Source organism: Papaver somniferum, chromosome 6 (assembly GCF_003573695.1).
Source record: "Papaver somniferum cultivar HN1 chromosome 6, ASM357369v1, whole genome shotgun sequence".
NCBI classification, from domain to species: Eukaryota; Viridiplantae; Streptophyta; class Magnoliopsida; order Ranunculales; family Papaveraceae; genus Papaver; species Papaver somniferum.
This window is the reverse complement of record NC_039363.1, coordinates 104,960,303-104,979,340: the sequence shown is the minus strand read 5'-3', so window position 1 is coordinate 104,979,340 and position 19,038 is coordinate 104,960,303. Positions and strand designations below refer to the sequence as shown.

Sequence of the window (19,038 nt, the reverse complement as noted above, 5' to 3'; positions counted from 1 at the left end):
GGTTTATGAGTTTTTATGAGTTATCACAATAATTGGCTGGATTTTGTATGCTGCCATACAAATCCTTATCTACAGAATGCAGTGTGCTTTCCGTCTGAGCATTTCATGCAATGGCCTTAACTTTGGTACTTGGAGGTTCATGCTACTCCGTTACGAGTGAACACAAATTTGTCATTCCATACCGATATTAAGGGTTCTGCCGGGGAACATAGCACAGGAAAGTATTCAGTGAGTCTTGTATTGGCGAGGTGCCGAAATTTACAGCGTGTTTGGGATGGTTTCTACATTAGCCAGTCTGGATAAATTTCATGTAAATATATTGAATGGCTCAATAAATATGTTGGTGGCGAAGTTAGCACTCACGGCACCGTTTCCTTGCAGAGTGACGTCAGGTTCAAGGTTTTACGATTTTAACCCTAAGATAAAAACCACCATCAACATTAAGTCCCCTGTTTATCACGTAAAAATGGCATTGTTGCGGGGTAAGCATGAGATGGTGACAGACGAGAGTAAAATCTAAAGAGCAAGACGTGAAGAAATTTCCACGGAAATTTAACTAACCTTTGGCGGAAGGCATGAGGAATCTGTGCTCCTTGCATAGGCAGCTTTCCATAAATTCATCTTGGCCATAGGGTTTTGGCATCAGCGCTTCAACTTGGCTACTGATTGGCAGAGGTGGCACTGCGACTTGGTCCGCGGGACGGGCGCTGGTCGGCTACAAAAAGGTGGATGACGCTGCTTTGGCTGACTAGGTCAATGGAGCTGCCAACCATGGAAAGGTGAATGGCGCTACTTTGGCTGGCTAGGAGCGGAGACGATGGCGTTGGTTTAGCGTTGGCTGGGACGCATACTGATGGCGTTGGATGTGGAGCGGAGAAGATGGCGCTGGTTTGGCATTGGCTGGGACGCGGAGAATATGGCGCTGTCTAGGACGTGGAGCAGTTGGCATTGCTCAGGATGCGCGCTTGGGATGGAAGGATGGCGCGGGCTAAGTCATAGAACGGTAGGGACGGCTGCTGACATGGATGCCAAACCCTAATTATCCCGTATTAGAAATATCTAATCCGGCTGGTATCACGCGTTTGAAGCCTTAATTCACGGCTGGTAAAAGGGTTTTCCTTCTCAGGCTTCATCGATCCGCTGGATATAAGAGGTGATCTTGAACCCTTCGTCCATACAAATTATCGCAAAATCGTTTCCACCCTCTTCGCTGGTACTATCTTGTGTTTCTTCTCCTAGTTCCCATTTTGTCTTCTTCATCATGTAGGTTGCCGGTGCAGATATGTTAAAACCCTTTTTTTTTGTAGCATATAATGGGATCTTCCAGTGACGTTGTCCCTCTGACCCTTCAGAGAGAAATTTTGAAGTCGACAAAACCCAGTTTTCTTCTCATGAGGAGGCATTAGACAGAATTGATTCTCTGTTCTGTGAGGCTGACGAGATTATGCAAGGCATGTCTCTCACCCATCTATGCAGAGTGCGGATGTGTGTTCAGACTCTCATGGCTTCGATGGATATGGAGGGAAAATGGAGACATGATGAAGCATTTCAGCGTGTTGGGGGATCTCAGAATAATGAAGTTTCTCTACAACCCAGTGTTAGGGCTGGACGATTTGCCTCTCGATTGAAACGGCGGAAGACTGAGTCCATGAAAATTTTAGGTGAGAGCCAGTTTAATTACCTTTTCCATGATGGCATCGTAATCCTTGACTTTGATGCGGACGAACTGGGACATCCTCAAGAAGTTGCTGGAAAAGCTCTTGAGGAAGATGTCGACACGATTCGCGAAACTGGAGCAGCTTCTGGAGTTGATGCCGAAACTGCTGTCAGGGACGTTGAAGCGACTGCTGAGGATACCGTCGAGGTGGACGAGGAGGCGGAGGCAACATATGTTGGAGCCATTGGAGAAGTCATGGAAACATACGCTGGGACTGCTGTTGAAACAAACGCTGGACAGGATGTGGAAGCTTCTACCGAGGCGGCTTCTGGATGGGATGCTGAGGTCGCTGCTGCTGAGGCGGCTTCTGGATAGGATGCTGAAATTGTTGCTGCCGAGGCGGCGTCTGGATGGAACGTTTGCTGCCATAGAGGGTGCTGGGGAAAGTGCTTGGAAAAGCGTTATTGATCCAGGCGTCTACCATTGATGACCAATTTTATTTTATTTTTCACTTTTGCTATTTCTTCTCGGCGTGTAGCCACTTCTGATATTTCAAAGATTTACTTTCGCTTTCTTGTTTTCATGGCGGAGTTAGGGCTTCGCCAAGTAACATTCCGTTGTTCAGCTTTTATGGTTTCACATCTCTGAATGAATCAATAAGACCTTCATACTGAAAAGATCCAAAAAACCCTATATGCGAAAATAAGTCGCTCGACCCTCCTGGCCATCCAGTAGACGGATAGACGTGGTACACAAGTAATGTGGATGGAATTTTCTACAGGTACTAGCCTGCCTGCTGCTTTCATAGCCAATGCCTCTGAACGCTGACATCACCCATAGTAACTCAAAACAGGGGAAATAACAACAATGATTAAAGGTTCGACCGACCTGTTTCTTGGCTCTCCCTTGTATCAGCATCGTTGTCACACATCCCGAAAACCAGAGGAGCGTTAGGTGAGATTTGAAACCGGATATTTTTGAAGAAGATATATGTTCTGCCGCCTGATGATCATCTTCCTTGCATATTCCCTTCTTCAGTATTTTTGAATAGGTATTTTTGTGGTGGTTTGGTTTCTCTGGCTTTCAATAGACGGGTAACGACTCTGAGAGAGTTTGGTTTTGATTGGTATTTTTCTTTTAAGATGGTTTGGGAAAACCTTTTAAGAAAATGCGTCCTTTAATTGAAATCGAAAACTCTACTCATGAATGTAAGCAGTACAATCATTTTAGAGAAGTTACAAATATTGCATGAAAAGGGAAAATGCCGAAAGAAATGCTGAAAGGAGAACGTTGGAGGTGAAGGTAGCACAGCGTTTAGGTATCGAAGGGTTTGAGCCATCGTGAGTGAATCGTCACACCTTCCAATTTTTCGGCATTGATGAGCTTGTAGTAACCACCCAAGATAACATCTACCACCAGATATGGCTCATCTTCCTTTTCTTTAGGCGGACCGGGTCGACTGGCTATCTTCACTGTTATGTTTCCAACTTAAAACGAGGTCGTCTTGACTACTACATCTCCAATTCGAAACGTGTTTGAGCGTTGCGCAACCACTTGATTTTTGAACTCGTCATCTTTGACTGTGACAGCTTCCAAATTTTTGACAAAACACTTGAAAGGCCCAACGTCCCATTCACATCTCCTAATGACGCCTGGGTTGATAATCGGACCGAGTCCCCATGCCTGGCCGAGAGGATAGGTGACTGGGTGAATAAAGGGTTGTTTAACCAGACTTACTTGTGTTTGGAATTCGCGGATGAACGTCGACGAGCTTTCTTCGGGCAATTGAGTTACATTGGTAAGTTGTTGATACGGCGACATGAAATCTTCAAAGTTGGACGGCTTTTTGGAAATTCTTTCGGGTATCGACATCGGCAGAGGGGATACTCTTAACTTCGCTTTGTTGCCGTGTACCCATGCGCGCCCCAGAATCATGTCGTAATCCAAATTTTTGACAAAGCACTTGAAAGGACCAACGTCCCATTCACATCTCCTAATGACGCCTGGGTTGATAATTGAACCGAGTCCCCATGCCTGGTCGAGAGGAGAGGTGACTGGGTGCAGAAAGGGTTGTTTAACCAGACTTACTTGTGTTTGGAATTTGCGGATGAACGTCGACTGGCTTTCTCCAGGCAATTGAGTTACATTGGTAAGTTTTTGATACGGCGACATGCAATCTTCAAAGTTGGACGGCTTGTTGGAAATTCTTTCGGGTATCGACATCGGCAGAGGGGATACTCTTAACTTCGCCTTGTTGTCGGGTACCCATGCGCGCCCCAGAATCATGTCGTAATTTTAGAGTTCTTTGACAATGTGGAATTTTCCATGTGTTAGAGTGTCTCCCACCTTGATTTCAAGGATGATGTAGCCATATGCGTCCATCGCCTCTCCTTCGAGGTTTTTGACTACAGTTGGGGAACGGGTAGCCTCCTGCATCGAAACTCCCGTAGCTCTCAGAGTTTTGATGGTAACGATGTTGAAGTCGGAGGCCGCGTCGATTAATGTGTTGTCGAGCTCGGCGTCCCTCAGATAAACCGTGGTCAGCAGTCCCCAGTTGTATTTTCCAGCACCGCTTCCCGAGAGAGTTTGGGGTTCTGGCATGGTTTCTTCAGTAGGAAAGAGTCGCTTTCCCGATACAACACGATTAAGGGCTGTGAAGATATCTTGACGTCGTGTCTTGGAGAGATAGAGAATTTCGCACACATGTTGCGTCATGGATTGCACAGTTTCATGTACAGAGTCCCCAGATACCATGCAACTCCTGACTGTAAGTGGATCTCTGTGAACTCTTTCATTGTCCAGCCGAAGCTCCCCTCCTTCTATCCTTTCTTTGAAGATATGCTTTATATTATTGCAGTCACTGGTTGGGTGGTGGAAAAATCTATGGTAGCGGAAATATTTAGGGTTTGTCATTTCCGCTTCGGTTGGTGGGCGCCTGGTAGGAGGTAGCCTGATGGCGTCGTCTTGGATCCACACTTCCAAGAGTTCAATCACTTCCTCGATTGGGAACGGGATATCCAAGACATTTTCTCCAGCTTCTTGATGTCGCATGATAGCTTTAGCGGTGGTCTTCCGCGGAGGAACTGCCTGTCGTGCTGACGCTTGGATTGTTGTCCTGCCGCTGGAGCCTTCCTTTTTCCTCCTTCGTCTACCACACTCACAGAGGAGGGACCACTGTTGTATTGCTTATTGATGAGGCATCTATTTACTCGAGTTTCGCGTGTGTCCTCTCCTCTGGTTGGTCTGGTTCTTTCCAACAACGCTGGTGCTGTTATGGCCGACCGTTTCGCAGCTTCATGAAGTTCAGAGAATGTCTGGAATTGCATATTCTCTAGTAAGGCGCGGTAAATGAGAATCTTGCCATTGATGCAAGAATCCACCAATTATTGTTCGGTCACGTTTGGGTCATGACAGTCCAGTGCTTGAATTCTGAGTCTTTTGACAAAATCGTTCGGATGTTCGTTGTTTCGTTGGAACATCCTTCTTAGATCTGAGAAGGTAAATTGCTCAGATACAAAGAAGTACTTCTTGTAGAAAGCCTTAACCATATCAGACCAGTTGGAGATGCTTCCTGGTGTAATGCTGTTGTACCATGTGTATGCTCTTCCAGTAAGTGATTTCGAAAATTCCCTCAAACGGAGAACGTGATTGTATTCGTGCTCTCCCAGGGACTCCAAGAATCGAGAAACATGTTCACGCGCATTACCGGTGCCGTCATACAGAAAGAATTGAGGGAAGGAGTACCCCTTTGGGAGAGGAATTCTTTGTACTTCCGAGGAATACGGGGATTGATGCTGATGCATGTCCATGGAATCGCTTTTGTCCCGGTTTCGGAGAAATCGTTCCAAATATTCTCGCGTGACAAAATTGGACGGTTAATTTCTCTCCGCTGGAGTTCTTGGGCGAGTCTCTTCGTCTACAAAGGTGTGTCATGTTTAGGTGTTAGAGCCAGGGGTATTGGAGGTGTTCCTCATTGGCTCTGGCTGGCGTGATTCTTGTGGTAGTCGTTCTGTTAGCGTCTTGAGAAAAACAAGTACCTCCTTCTGCGTTGAGTCCATGTCCGTTTGGGCTCTAGCGAGAACCTCCTGTCTTTCCATCAAATCAGCAATAGTAATACAGGATCGGCTTCCTCTGGCTCCTCCATTTTCTCTTCCTGATGGCGGAGTAGCTGCGGCTCTGGTGACGGTTAGAGTTGTCATACTTGACGAAACATTGGGAGCGGCGGTAGCGGCTCTGGATATGGTGATTGGAGGTGTAACACCTGAAAGAGCATTTTCCGCGACAGAGGCTCTGACTCTGGTAATCAAAGGCGCAACGCCTGAAGGAACATTATCCATGTTGTTGGTGTTGACAGGTGGCGTATTAACACCACCGGAAGGAACGTTAACACCGAGAATAATTTCAGCGCCAGTGTTCTCAGGGTTTGTTGCTGATCCGGACCTGAGTTCTACCATCTTGAGATCGGGGTTGAAGGATATAATCGGGAATTGAGAAATTGATATTGCAACCGAGAGATTAATCTCCCACTGTGGTCTCCAATTGTTTGTGGATGAAAATGGTTTCTGTTGATTATGGTAAATTCGTGTGTGTGAATGAGAAACGAGTCTAAACCCTAAACAATGTACTACACGGGAGTACTTTTGATTCGAGCGATCAATCTGTACAAATCTGGCCTAAACCAAGAAATGGTTGTTCCAGACTTGCTTCGGTCACAAAGTGAAGGAGAAGGTTGGTCTTAGGGAGGGAAGCGAAGAAAGTGTTGAGACCAGAATCGTCATTCTGGAAGTGTGGGTGTTTTGTGACTTATATCAGAAAATTGGACTGCCTAGCTGAATGAAAAAGCTATCAGGTGATTTCTGAATGTTGTATTGTTCTCCTGACCAAAAAACTTTTTTTTGGTGGAAATATGTGAGACCTATTTATACAGGTCGCAACAAAACGTACCCTGGTCTCGTAGGAAGTGGAAACGATTGAGTGGTGGAAGAAGGGAGTAACGGATAACGCCTGGAATTGATGTTTCCATAATGAAGGATGCGTTTCACCATTACTTCTTGCCATTAATATAACCGCCCCGCTTTATGACACTTTCTTGTAACGGGTGTATTGCACGCCGCACGCTGTAAACCGCCAGACCAATATCCTGATGAGTATCCCCCAGTTTGTGACATGTTTTGATGTCTCGAGTGTTTTCACGGAAAACATGTAGCACTTTGCTATGTGTGGCAAGTTGAAATTGAGAGGCTTGCCGCAGGTAAATAACATGTGATGTTATTAGGCTCGTCTTGGTTGGTCGCCTAAAACTTGCCACAAGCTCGCCGGCTTGGTGGCGAACTTCGATGGCTGAGATTGCATCTTATGAAATAAGGATAGCCGTTGATTGTGGATACCTTGTGTTGGATCCTGAAGATGGCGCAATGGCGTTTTTGGTGCACGCCAGTAGCAATGCGGCATGGCTCGTGCATGCCAGTGGCACGGTGTTGGAAGTGGCGCTTGGCGTAGCCATGACCATTAATTTTAGGCGGTTGGTCGCCTGAAAGTTGCCACAAGTCTGTCAGCTCGGTGGCGAACTTGGATGGCTGAGATTGTATCTCATGAGGAAGGATAGTTGTTGATTATGGCTACCTTCTGTCGGCGCTTGGCAACTTTGTCTAAATTAGGGTTTAGCATGCCGAAACCCTAATTAGCGTATATAGCGTGCCGTTTGGCATGTGCGCCTGGCATGCGCCTTTTTGCAAGTTAGGCATGCCGATTGGGATGTGCGCCTGGCATGCGCGTTTGGCGAGTTTGTCATGTTGTTTGGCATGCCGATTGGCATGCACGTTTGGCGGGTTTGGCATTATGCTCGGCATGTACGCCTGGCATGCGCGTTTGGCGAGTTTCGCATGCTACTTGGCATGTTTGGCATGCCGATTGGCATGTGCGTCTGGCATGTTTGACATGCCGATTAGCATGCGCGTTTGGCGGGTTTGGCATGCTGCTTGGCATGTTTGGCATACTGTTTGGCATGTTGCTCGGCATCTGCGCCTGGCATGCGCGTTCGGCGGGTTTGGCATGTTGCTCGGCATGTGCGCCTGGCATGCGCGTTTGGCGAGTTTGGCATGCTGCTTGACATGTTTGGCATGCCGATTGGCATGTGCGTCTGGCATGCGTGTTTGGGCGCGGGTTTTGGGAAGCCAATTGGTTTTGTGACCATCTGGCGTGGTTTCCTCATTTTCAACGCTGTGGCGAGTTTGAAGCAGCCTGATTGGTTAATGTAAGAGGGTCGGCCAAGCATGGGCGTGGATGCACTTCTGTGTGAGTGTGGCGGATTTAAAGAGACTTGATTGATCGATGGGAAGTGGGGCCGGCAAGCTAGGGCTTGGCCACCCTTTCAGTGTGTTGTAGCGGATTTAATCGCCTAGTTTGGCTAGGCATAGTTTTTCGACCAACGGGGTATAGTGTACTGCGCGGGGCGTGAAACCCTAATTTTGCAAATTAGTCGGGTTTATGAGTTTATTATGAGTTATCACAATAATTGGCTGGATTTAATCGTCTGATCATTTCGTGCAATGACCTTAACTTTGGTACTTGGAGGTTCATGCTACTCCGCTGCGAGTGAACACAAATCCGTCATGCCATACCGATATTAAGGGTTCTGCCGGGGAGTATAACACAGGAAAGTACTCAGTGAGTCTTATATTGGCGAGGTGCCGAAATTTACAGATTGTTTGGTATGGTTGCTATATTCGCCAATATGGATAAATTTCATGTAAATATATGGAATGGATCAATAAATATGATGGTGAAGAGGTTATCACTCACGGCACTATTTCCTTACAGAGTGACGTCAGGTGCAAGGTTTTACGATTTTAACCCTAAGCTAAAAATCACCATCAACACTTAGTTCCAGTAGTGGGAGATGAGATTATTCTAAATAATAAATAGTATTACCTCAGAAAAGGATGGCAAAAAATGACCGGAGAAAACATTAATATTACGCTTTGGGTTGGTTTGGGTTGGGTGGATGTCTTTAGACGTTGCCTCCGCGTCCAATCCACGGACGGGTGGATTTTGGTAGGAGTGTAAATTCGGGCAAGCCAGGCCGCCCGGCCCAAAAACTAAGACAGACCGGGCATGCCCGATTTAATATTTATGAGCCCGTAAACAAATTCAGGCCGGGCAGACCGGGTAAAAGTGGATAATTTGCTATCCAAAGCCTGCTTTTTATACGGGCAGGCCATATCGGGCCGGACAAGCCACTATTTTGAATTTTTTTTCTTTTTTATTTTAAGTTTAAATTTTTAAATAAATGATATTAAATTTATTTATTTTTAATACAACATCCTTTCCTTTCTAACACTGTATACCGTAAGTGATAGTATTATTTTATATTTAAATTACAATGATAAAATTTTAATTTTAGCCTATAAAAAATAATTAATTAGGGTACAATAAACTTTCTAATAAGAAAATATATTACCATTAATGTTTTGAAAAGGTTAATTATAAGTAAAAGCAACTACATATTTTATTTTTCTTGACACAAAATTGACAATTATAAAATGGTAACTTTTAAGTCTTTTTAAGAGGATATTAAATGATTAATGGCACATGAAAAGCTTTCAGGTCGGGCACCAGACCGGGTATCAGACCGGGCATCATAATTAATTGCAAAGTCCGAGACTGCCCAATAAATTAATCAAAGCCAGGCCGGATGGCTCATGACGGGCCGTAACAGGCCTTAGACTACTTCGGATATAGGCGGGCTCATACAGGTACAGGCAGGTCGAGTATTTTTGGGTATTATTTACACCCCTAGATTTTGGCATGCTTATGATCACCATTTTTCTCCGGTGTCCATTCGCCAAATACGGATCGGGCAGCGTCTGCTCAGTCCAAGGCCCACTATAATTGGACTAACCTATCGAGTGATGCTGTATGGACCTAACTAAATTACTTAAAAGGCCCGATACGCCCTCTTATCATCTAGGGTTTCCGTATATCTCCAGAGAAAACGATATATAAAGAAGAGAAGACACATTGTAGCCTTTTTTTCTTCACTACCGAGAGGAGCAGCAGGGAGAACTAGAGAGAGAGGTAGCTAGGATTTCAAATCAGACGAAAAAATGACATTCAAGGTTAGTTACCTTCTCTCGATTGTTCTTGATATCTCCTACGAATCTCTTTTCAGTTTTGAGCATTTATCGATTTTGATTTTGTTGTTGTTTTTTCTGTGTAGTATCATCAATATCAGGTTGTGGGAAGAGCACTACCCACTGAAAAGGAGGACACTCCTAAGATTTACAGGATGAAGCTTTGGGCAACCAACGAAGTTCGTGCCAAATCTAAGTTTTGGTGAGCAAAAATCCTAATTCCTATGAAACCCTAGTTGTTTCTTGATCTCTTGAGATGATTTTAATGGTCTGTTTGATGTATCTTTAGGTACTTTTTGAGGAAGCTTAAGAAAGTTAAGAAGAGCAATGGACAGGTTTTGGCTATCAATGAGGTATGTACAATTTTGATTCCTTCTCCACTTGATTATTACTTAGATTGAACTGATTCAAGAGTTGCTGTGATTTGATTTTGGCGTTTTAATGTGTTCAACATGATTAGTAAGTTAGATCTGGTTTCTTTAGGGACTTTATTTTTTAGTGAAGTAATATGTCTAGCGAAAAAACAGTTTTAAGTGTGCAACATGTTGCCCATTTGATAGTTTATTCAAGTAATTTGATAATTGTGGGCAATTGGTTACCTAGTTGAATTTACAGTTCTGGTGAACCTCGTCACCTTGTCATTAGACAACGGTTTTGAGTATTAGCTTCTCTAACAGTATTTGGATGAGAGATTTACTTTATGATTGTCCCAGTGCAATGGTCAAGCTGTTATATTCCTAGTGAACTGATAATGGATAGTTGATACTAAGGAGTTGAGAACTTGGGTTTATGTTATCCGCAGGTCCTTTATGTACATCTTTAACTCTGATTTCATTTCTCCCCAGGGTATCTGAGTTGTTGCGTTTAAATATTTTGGTTGCTTATTTCTGAACCTTTGAAAGAGCCATGCTTTATTGTCATCTGGAGATGAAACAATGATTTATTTATACTGCAATTTCCAGTTTAAGAATTTGGCTTTACATTGTTTGTATAACATTTTGGATATTGAATTTGGTTGATTAGTTAGTCCAGAGATACCCTAGGTGGTGTCATGCTTACCCTGTTTGTCAGCAGTGCTTCTGATGGAGGCTTATGTCGTACAGACAACAGTCTCTTGGTGTTTATCTGATGCTACCAAGTAAAACAGAGGCCATAGAACCTCCAGTTCGAGGAATTGTCTCGTGTAGGAATGTCTAGAGAGCTAGTTATGCACAATACTTAGTTAATTTTGTATTGTTTTCTAATTTTGTTATGTCCAGAGATACCCTAGGTGGTGTCATGCTTACCCTGTTTGTCACAAGTGCTTCTGAAGGAGGCTTAATTTTGTTTTAGTTTTTATAACATTATGTTATTTCTCACTTTCCTAGGGAGTCTTTTAGTGGCCTTTGCTAATTTAGCATTCACTTGCAGATTTATGAGAAGAGCCCAACCAAGATCAAGAACTATGGTATCTGGTTGCGTTATCAGAGCAGAACCGGTTACCACAACATGTACAAGGAGTACCGTGACACTACTCTTAATGGAGGTGTGGAACAGATGTACACCGAGATGGCTTCCCGTCACAGAGTTAGGTCTCCATGCATCCAGATCATCAAAACTGCCACCATCCCTGCTAAGCTTTGCAAGAGAGAGAGCACAAAGCAATTCCACAAGAAGGACATCAAGTTCCCATTGGTATTCCAGAAGGTCAGACCACCAACCAGGAGATTGAAGACCACATACAAGGCAACAAGACCCAACTTGTTCAAGTAAGCACTTCGTTAGGCCTCGCGAGTGTCTGAAGTAGTAGATTATTAGACTCAGCTGGTGAACTTGCAAAAGAGAGTTAGTTTGGGCTAAGAACATCTTTTTTGTGGGTAGAACCTTGTTTACTTTTGTTTCAGTTTTGTTGGAGGCTTGGAATTCAGTGGATGATTAAAAGTTCTTACATGGATGTTAATTTTGACTACAAGACTTCAGTTCCATTGGGTTTCACTAGTATTCTGTTATAGATCTTATTTTATAGATTTCATGTTTGCTGTTTATTCATGTTGTGTTATTATAAATTCAGAGTTGGTGCATGCACATTTTATACCTGCTTTGAAGTTCAGTTTGACGAAGTGAACATGAAAATGGGTAACTTCCAGAAGTTTACGCCTGCTAGAGAATTTTAAGGGGAACCTGTACTCCAAGTGCAACAATATGATCCTTCACTGCAAGTCTATGTGAAAATTTTGTATTGCCCTGATGAAACCAAAGAGCACTATGTGAGAAATTTGTATTGCGATGGCCAAGAGGCATGAGGAAACCAGAGAGCTCTAGACTTTAGCCACATCAGACTTCTGGATTCAAAGATTTAGAGCCCGTAACCGCACCGAACCAATAGCCGCACAAACCGAACCGATAATCCAATGGTAACCGCACAAACCGAACCAACAACTGCACAAACTGAACCGTACCGAACCGATAATCCAACCGTCGGTCACGGTTTTAATTTTAATAACCGTCAGATCTTTGGTTCGGCCAACAGTTCCACCAATAACCGCAACCTAACCGAACCGATTAATCGATTAATGTACGACGTTGATTTATTTCTACTTTGATCAATCCTAGCCGTCAAAATTCGAGTAACCCTAGAGTATATATAGTAGAAACCCTAAACTGTTAAGCAACTTCTTCATTTCTTCTTCATTTCCTCTCTGAGACTTGGTCTCTCTCCAGTCGCCTCTTTCACCACCAGTAGCATATAGTCGCCTCCTCCACCTCCATCAAGATTCAAGACTCAAGAGCACCACCACCTCTATGATCTAGTGAGTAGTAAGTGTTTTCTCCTTGATTGATTTTTTTTTAAATCAATTTCTGGTTTTTTTTTATTTTTTTTATTTTTAGGGTTTCTTTTGACTCTCGAGATGGTTTGATTTCTATTTATCAATCGATTTCTGTTGTCAATCGATTAGTGTTTATCAATCGATTTAGGGTTATAATTTTTTTGTTTTTTGTTTTTTTGTTTTTATGTTCTCAGATCTTGAATAGCAGGACCAACAGCTGGAGTTCTTCATTAAAAGATAGGGAGTTCTTCTAGAGAGTATTGTCAGCTCAAACAGGTAACTAGTGTTTCAGTTTGACTTGTTCTGTTTGATTTGAGTTCAATCTTCAGTGTTTATGAGGGTTTGTTGATTATGAAATGTCTTGAAAAAGGTTTTTTGATTAATGAAGGGTTTATGATCTGTGACAATGAGCAAAAGGGTTTTAAACTTTTAATGGGTGTTGATTGATATGAGGTATTGTTGTTATATGAATTACTCTTTGAGAATTTATTTACTCTTTTCAATCTCCGTTAAATTCTTCATATCACATATAAAAGTTGGAACTATTTGTGTAATACTTATGTTGTGAAGTGAGATATTGGTAACTGAGTTGTTAGAGTTACAAATTATACCCGACCAATTAGAATAGTGGCTAGGGTTTGATAATGAAATCCATGATTGTGATGCTGATTGGTTCCCAAATTGTTGCTTGAGCTTAAGTAGAATCATTTGTTCTTTCCTATCTTCTTGAGTAGTGATATATGTGCTTGTATTAAGAACTAAATGTTGGAAATGATGTTTGTTGTAGAGATATGTGTGCTTGTATTAAGAACTTGCTAGCCATTTCCAACTCAACTAACTTGTTTACATTTCGCAGGGGCTGTAAGTGTTAATACTTGGATCAAGTTCAGTTTCTTTATCGAGCTGCAAGATGGCAGGTGCGTCTCCAGCCTCTCAATCCCCTGCAGCTGAGTCTACTGAAGTGAAACCTTCTGTAACACCTCAAGTTGATGCTACACAAGAAACACAGCAGGCTACACAGGACCCTGCACCTGAAAGTGAACCAAAGAAGAAGGGAAAAGTGAGATATAAAGTATGGAATGATTTTGTAAGGCTCAATAAAAAACAAGCACAATGTAAGCACTGCAAGAAGAAGTTTCAAGCTGATAGTCGAGGAAATGACACCTCCAGCATGAAGACACATTTAGGCACATGTCCTGAGAATCCCAACAAGAAGCTGAAGGGACAACAGAGTTTAGGGTTTCCACCACCAAGACCAGGACAGTCATCGCAACTGGTTGCTGTTAGTTATGACAAGGATATGTGTAGAAGGAGATTGGCTGAGTTTGTCATAATAGAACTGCCATTTAGAATTGTAGAAGGACAAGGGCTTAGAAGATAAAGTGAACAGTTGGAACCTAGATTCAAGGTGCCAAGCAGGATTACCATTTACAGAGATCTTTTAACAATCTACAAAGATGAGAAAGAAAAGTTGAAGAAATATTTTAAGGAAAGTAAACAAAGAGTCTCTCTCACAACTGATACATGGACCTCTCCAAACAACTTCAAGTATATGTGCGTGACAGTGCACTTTATTAATATTCATTGGAAGCTTCAAAAGAGGGTCATCATGTTTTTCCAGATCAAGGGTCATACTGGAGTGGAAATTGGAAAAATGCTTGAGAAATGCTTGCTGGATTGGGGGCTAGAAGATCTTTTCGCCGTGACTTTGGACAATGTCAGTGCAAATACTGTGGCGATTGAGTATCTTCAAACCAGTGTCATCAATTGGACAGGAGCAACAGTTAGAGCTCAATACATGCAGGTTGGATTTTTTTTTATGCTTAAATCTCTTCTTCAGTAGTTTAATTGTTTCATTTAGACTTAGCTTTTGAGATTGTAATGGACCTCCATGTTTTACATTGACTAATTTTAAATGTGCTAAAATATGCTTAAAAGATTAAATAGCTTTTGAGATTGTAATGATGTTTTCATTTAGACTTAACTTAAATATGCTTAAACGATGTTTCTACGGACTAAGTTTGAGCATACAAGCATCTATTTTTAGTGATTCATTTCTCCCTACCTCTCTCTCAGTCCATTCTTTTGCGGAGTTGTTTATTTACAAAGAATTTGTTTCTTATCTTTCATTTTGTTCCATCTTGTCATTACACTTTGTAACCTAGTATTTTCTCTTTCAGTTTCATAGCATCATCTGCATTTTAGCCTGTAAATATAACTTAGCATACCTTTTATGTTTTCCTGCCATCCTTAGGGTTCTGCAGTTCTGATTTCATTTACTTTACATCTGTAGGATTGTTGTAACTCTAAAACGAGTAGCATTTCTTGTACACTTTGTAAATATGTTTGCTTGTACACTCTGAAACCATAGCATAATACCACTTGTAGTTTCTCATCAGTTTGTTGTAACTAGGTTTCTTCCATTTAAATGACGACACTATGTAAACTATGTTAAATGCCTTGTCCTCTGTGTATGCTTGTGTATCTTTACCGATTCTTTCATGCTTTGTCATTACTCAGTTTAGAACAAGTACATTTCTTATTACTCAGTTTAGAACAATTTACTGATATTTCCTTGTTTCATTCTTTTATCAGGTAAGGTGTGTTGCGCATGTTCTTGCGCTTGTTGTTAAAGATGCGGTGTTGTTGTATCACAAGTCAATTAGCAGGATCAGATCAGTTATTAAGTATGTTAGCGGTTCTCCCTCTAGGTTAGCCAAATTCAAAGAATGTGCTGCTCTTGAGAAGATTAATTGCAAGAAGATGGTTTTCTTAGATGTGAAGACTAGGTGGAATGCTACATATCTAATGCTTGAAGTTGCCATTCCATATGAGAAGGTCTTTAAGAGGTTAGAAAGAGAAGATAAGAGCTTTCGATATAAGTATATTTTCAAAGAATCTGAATGTGAAGCTTTACCTAATAGTGATGATGACACTGTTGTAATTGATGGTGAAGATTCTTAGTTCTAGTGAATCTGAATGTGAAGGAGATGTAACTAAAAAGAGGAATACGAAGAAAAAGAACAAGCCCCGTTATCATGCTCCATATGCTGCAGACTGGTCATATGCTATGAGTCTTGTGAAATGTTTAAAAATATTCTTTGATTCTGCTGTTAAGTTCTACTTCAATACATGTTACTACACATGAGTTTTTATGGCAGTTGGCTTTGATTCATGAAAAATTGGTTCGTCTTAGAGCTATAGGAAACCGAGATTATCATATTTCTAGGATGACAGAAGTAATGTTTAAAAAGTACAACACATATTAGGGGGATTATGAAGATATGAACTTTGTTCTGTTTTTTGCTAAGTTGCTTGATCCTCGAGAGAAAGAGTCTGGTTTGAAGTTTGATCTTGAATGTGTGTATGAGCAAGATGATTTCAGGGTTGGAACTGTTTTGAAAGATGTGAAACAAGATATGGGAAAAGTTTATGAAGAGTACAACACCATGTATTCAAATTCCAATGCAGATGAAGGTGACATCAGCTTTTGAACTTTAGTTATCTTCTTTTGTTCTATTGTTAAAGATTATAAATATTGTTATCATCATCATTTACTAATATTGATTGTGCTGATGTCTTAGGCACTGGGTTAACAACTGCTGCAGGTGTAGATGACATGGTAGTTTGTGTGCAAGAAGAGAACATTGAGGATATGCTTGAGTCGAGGAAGAAAAGGCGAAGAATGAATGCTCACTCTACTCATCCAAAGTCAGAACTTGAAAGGTATTTTCTTGATGACTGTGAAACATCTACCAGGGATTTTGATATTCTGGCTTGGTGGCAGGCTAATAGTACCAAGTATAAGGTACTATCACTTATGGCGAAGGATATTTTGGAAATATCAGTGTCCTCAGTTGCTTCAGAGTCTGCATTCAGTACCGAAGGCGCATTCTTACTCCATGGAGAATCTCGCTATCTGACAGGACACTTGAAGCACTTCTCTGTATTCAAAGCTGGTTGCAGAAACCTATCTCTCTTGATTTCATATGTGACTATGTACCAGATGGCAATGCCAGTATTGAAGATGGTAATGAAATCTCTTCTCTTCTTTTTGACTTAAAATTTGAATGAATGTAGTAACTAACTGTGGATGATACACTAAGCATGATGAATGTCATAATATGGTATTGCTTATAAATGATATTTTTCCCAGTTGAAACTGTAGCCTTTGCCATAATTATCAAACTGAAACTATAACTTTCATTTTTTATATTTTATTTACTGAATGTGGTTTTGAAACATATTCATCTGAAAGAAAGATAATAGAAATTAGGAATTTGCTATTGCAATGCCATGTTAACATTCCACTAGTCATTCTCTTATCTTATTTGTTTCTTTTCTTCTTGGCATTCTTGTTGCAGACATTTTGGGAAAGGATGAAGATTAAGAGGATGATTGGCTTGAGAAATGGATGGACTGCATTCTTTTACTGGTCTGCTACTTGAGAAATCAAGATTAAGGGGATGACTGCAGTCTTTTACTGGCAACTCTTCATGCTACTTGCTTTTTAACTTCGATTATCTACTTGTTAAGACATCGGCTCTGTTTAACTTTGGCTATCTTTAGACTTTGGTTAATCTTTAGACTTAAAACTGTGGTTACCTTGTTTTTGAACTTCAACTCAGTTTTTAATCTTTAGACTTTGGTTATCTTGTTAAGACTTAAGTATGGAATGTATCCGTTTTTTAATAATTTCAGAATGTACATGTACAAGTGCAGGTATAGGTACAAAACTGAACCGAACCGTAAAATAACCGAATACTGTCAGTAAGGTTAAAACCGAACAGAATACTAAACAGTTTGGCTATGCTTTCAATTTTGATAACCGCACTATATACGGTTAGGTCAACGGTTTTACCAATAACCGCACCGAACCGAACCGTGTGCAGGCCTAGTGCATTTCTCTATTTTTGCCATGGATATGCATAAAATGAACCCCATAGTACTTGTCATTTGAGCATCAACAGTGCTCTGGATTGGAAATTATTTCCCTTTAGTGTGGTTGACAATCATTTGGACTTTCCAAGTTTACCATTCGAGCGTGCCATAGATCGAAACGTGCGTACGGGGTCTGGGATATGTTTCAGGAATCATTACCATTATTAGCTGGATATACTCAAAGGAGTGAGCATGGGCCGGTATGGACCGGTTTTCACTCCATCCGCATCCAATCCAATACACTACGGATTTCAAATTTAGCATTCACATCCAATGGATGCACGTATGGATGGATTGGATACGGATAATCCAATGGATTTGTTTTAGTTAAAATTTTAATTAAAAAATAAAGCCAACATAAGTAACTTCTTATAGAACCTACATATCCTATATATGTATACAGATATATAAGTGCCATGGACAACACCCCAAGCAACCACGTTGAAAATTCTCAATTTATCAATAGTATTTTCTAAAACTATATAAATTCCCTTAACTTAACGGATACTGATGTCCAACGGATTTTCAAGGTTGCATCCGGACCCAATCCATCATCCGTTGGATATCGAAAATTCCATTCGCGTCTAACCCATTAGTGAACGGTCAGGGCATCCATCCGCAAAAATATGGTTGGTCCCAGTTAAATCCACGAATTATGGGCCAAATGCTCACCCCTAATACTCAATCGGGACGTGCATACGGGGTCTGGGATATGTTCCAAGAATTATACTCTGGTTTCAAAAACCATATTGAGTGATGGTCGATTTGAAAATGAGCATACTCATTTTTCCCTACTCCCATTTTCAAACCATTTTTTGGTTAAATAACCCTTGGATTTGGTTTCCTGGGTGTATAAGAAAAGCAAAATATCACTATTAAATAAGAATTTAAATTCTATGGTCCTAGTATTCTATTTAGGCATTCTGCCTAGACGTAATCTACTATCTAAATTAGGGTTGTCAATTGATCCAAATCCTCCCAAGTACCACTGGATCCAGACCTGATCCCTACTTATAAAACTCGAGTCTGGTTCTTAAATTTGTGGACCCAGAATCGAATCCGTTTAAAATTTCGGGTACCCGCTGGATATTAATAAAACTATAAAGAAAATCTTAAAAAACTTAATTTCTTTCTTTTTTTGGCTTTATTCTAAATTATTATTATAAAAAGTTATTAATTACTCCCTCCGTCCCACTATTAGATGACCTACTTAGTTTAAAATTTTGTCCCATCATTAGTTGACCTATTTCATTAAACAAGTAATATTTCTAAAATTATCCTTTTGATTGATTATCGTTAGTATACGAAATGTATATAATTTGATATCCATGTTTATACTCGTTATGTAGGTGTTTTAAAATGTTTTCCACTGATACAAAGTTTACGAAAATCCATGGTATAGTTTGAGAGATAAATCATTTCTAAATTTTACAAATTATTATCCATAAGGGTATAATTGTAAAAAAAAACTTAAAAATACTCCTTCCCACTCCTTGCCTTA

At 41.0% G+C, this 19,038-nt stretch overlaps 1 protein-coding gene across 1 annotated transcript; it reads left to right on the top strand.

The window, feature by feature from the left end:
- The first annotated feature begins 9,634 nt into the window (after window positions 1-9,634).
- LOC113288701 (60S ribosomal protein L18a-2-like) lies at window positions 9,635-11,849 on the top strand. The gene is made up of 4 exons (XM_026537819.1): window positions 9,635-9,774; window positions 9,876-9,991; window positions 10,079-10,142; window positions 11,200-11,849. The coding sequence occupies exons 1-4, from the start codon at window positions 9,763-9,765 to the stop codon at window positions 11,539-11,541; spliced, it is 534 nt and encodes a 177-aa protein (XP_026393604.1). The 5' UTR covers window positions 9,635-9,762; the 3' UTR covers window positions 11,542-11,849.
- Window positions 11,850-19,038: the final 7,189 nt, after the last annotated feature.

Coding starts and splice junctions, on each gene's coding strand:
- LOC113288701 (XM_026537819.1), top strand. Junction 9,992..10,078: donor CGTGCCAAATCTAAGTTTTG/GTGAGCAAAAAT, acceptor ATGTATCTTTAG/GTACTTTTTGAGGAAGCTTA. Junction 10,143..11,199: donor AGGTTTTGGCTATCAATGAG/GTATGTACAATT, acceptor ATTCACTTGCAG/ATTTATGAGAAGAGCCCAAC.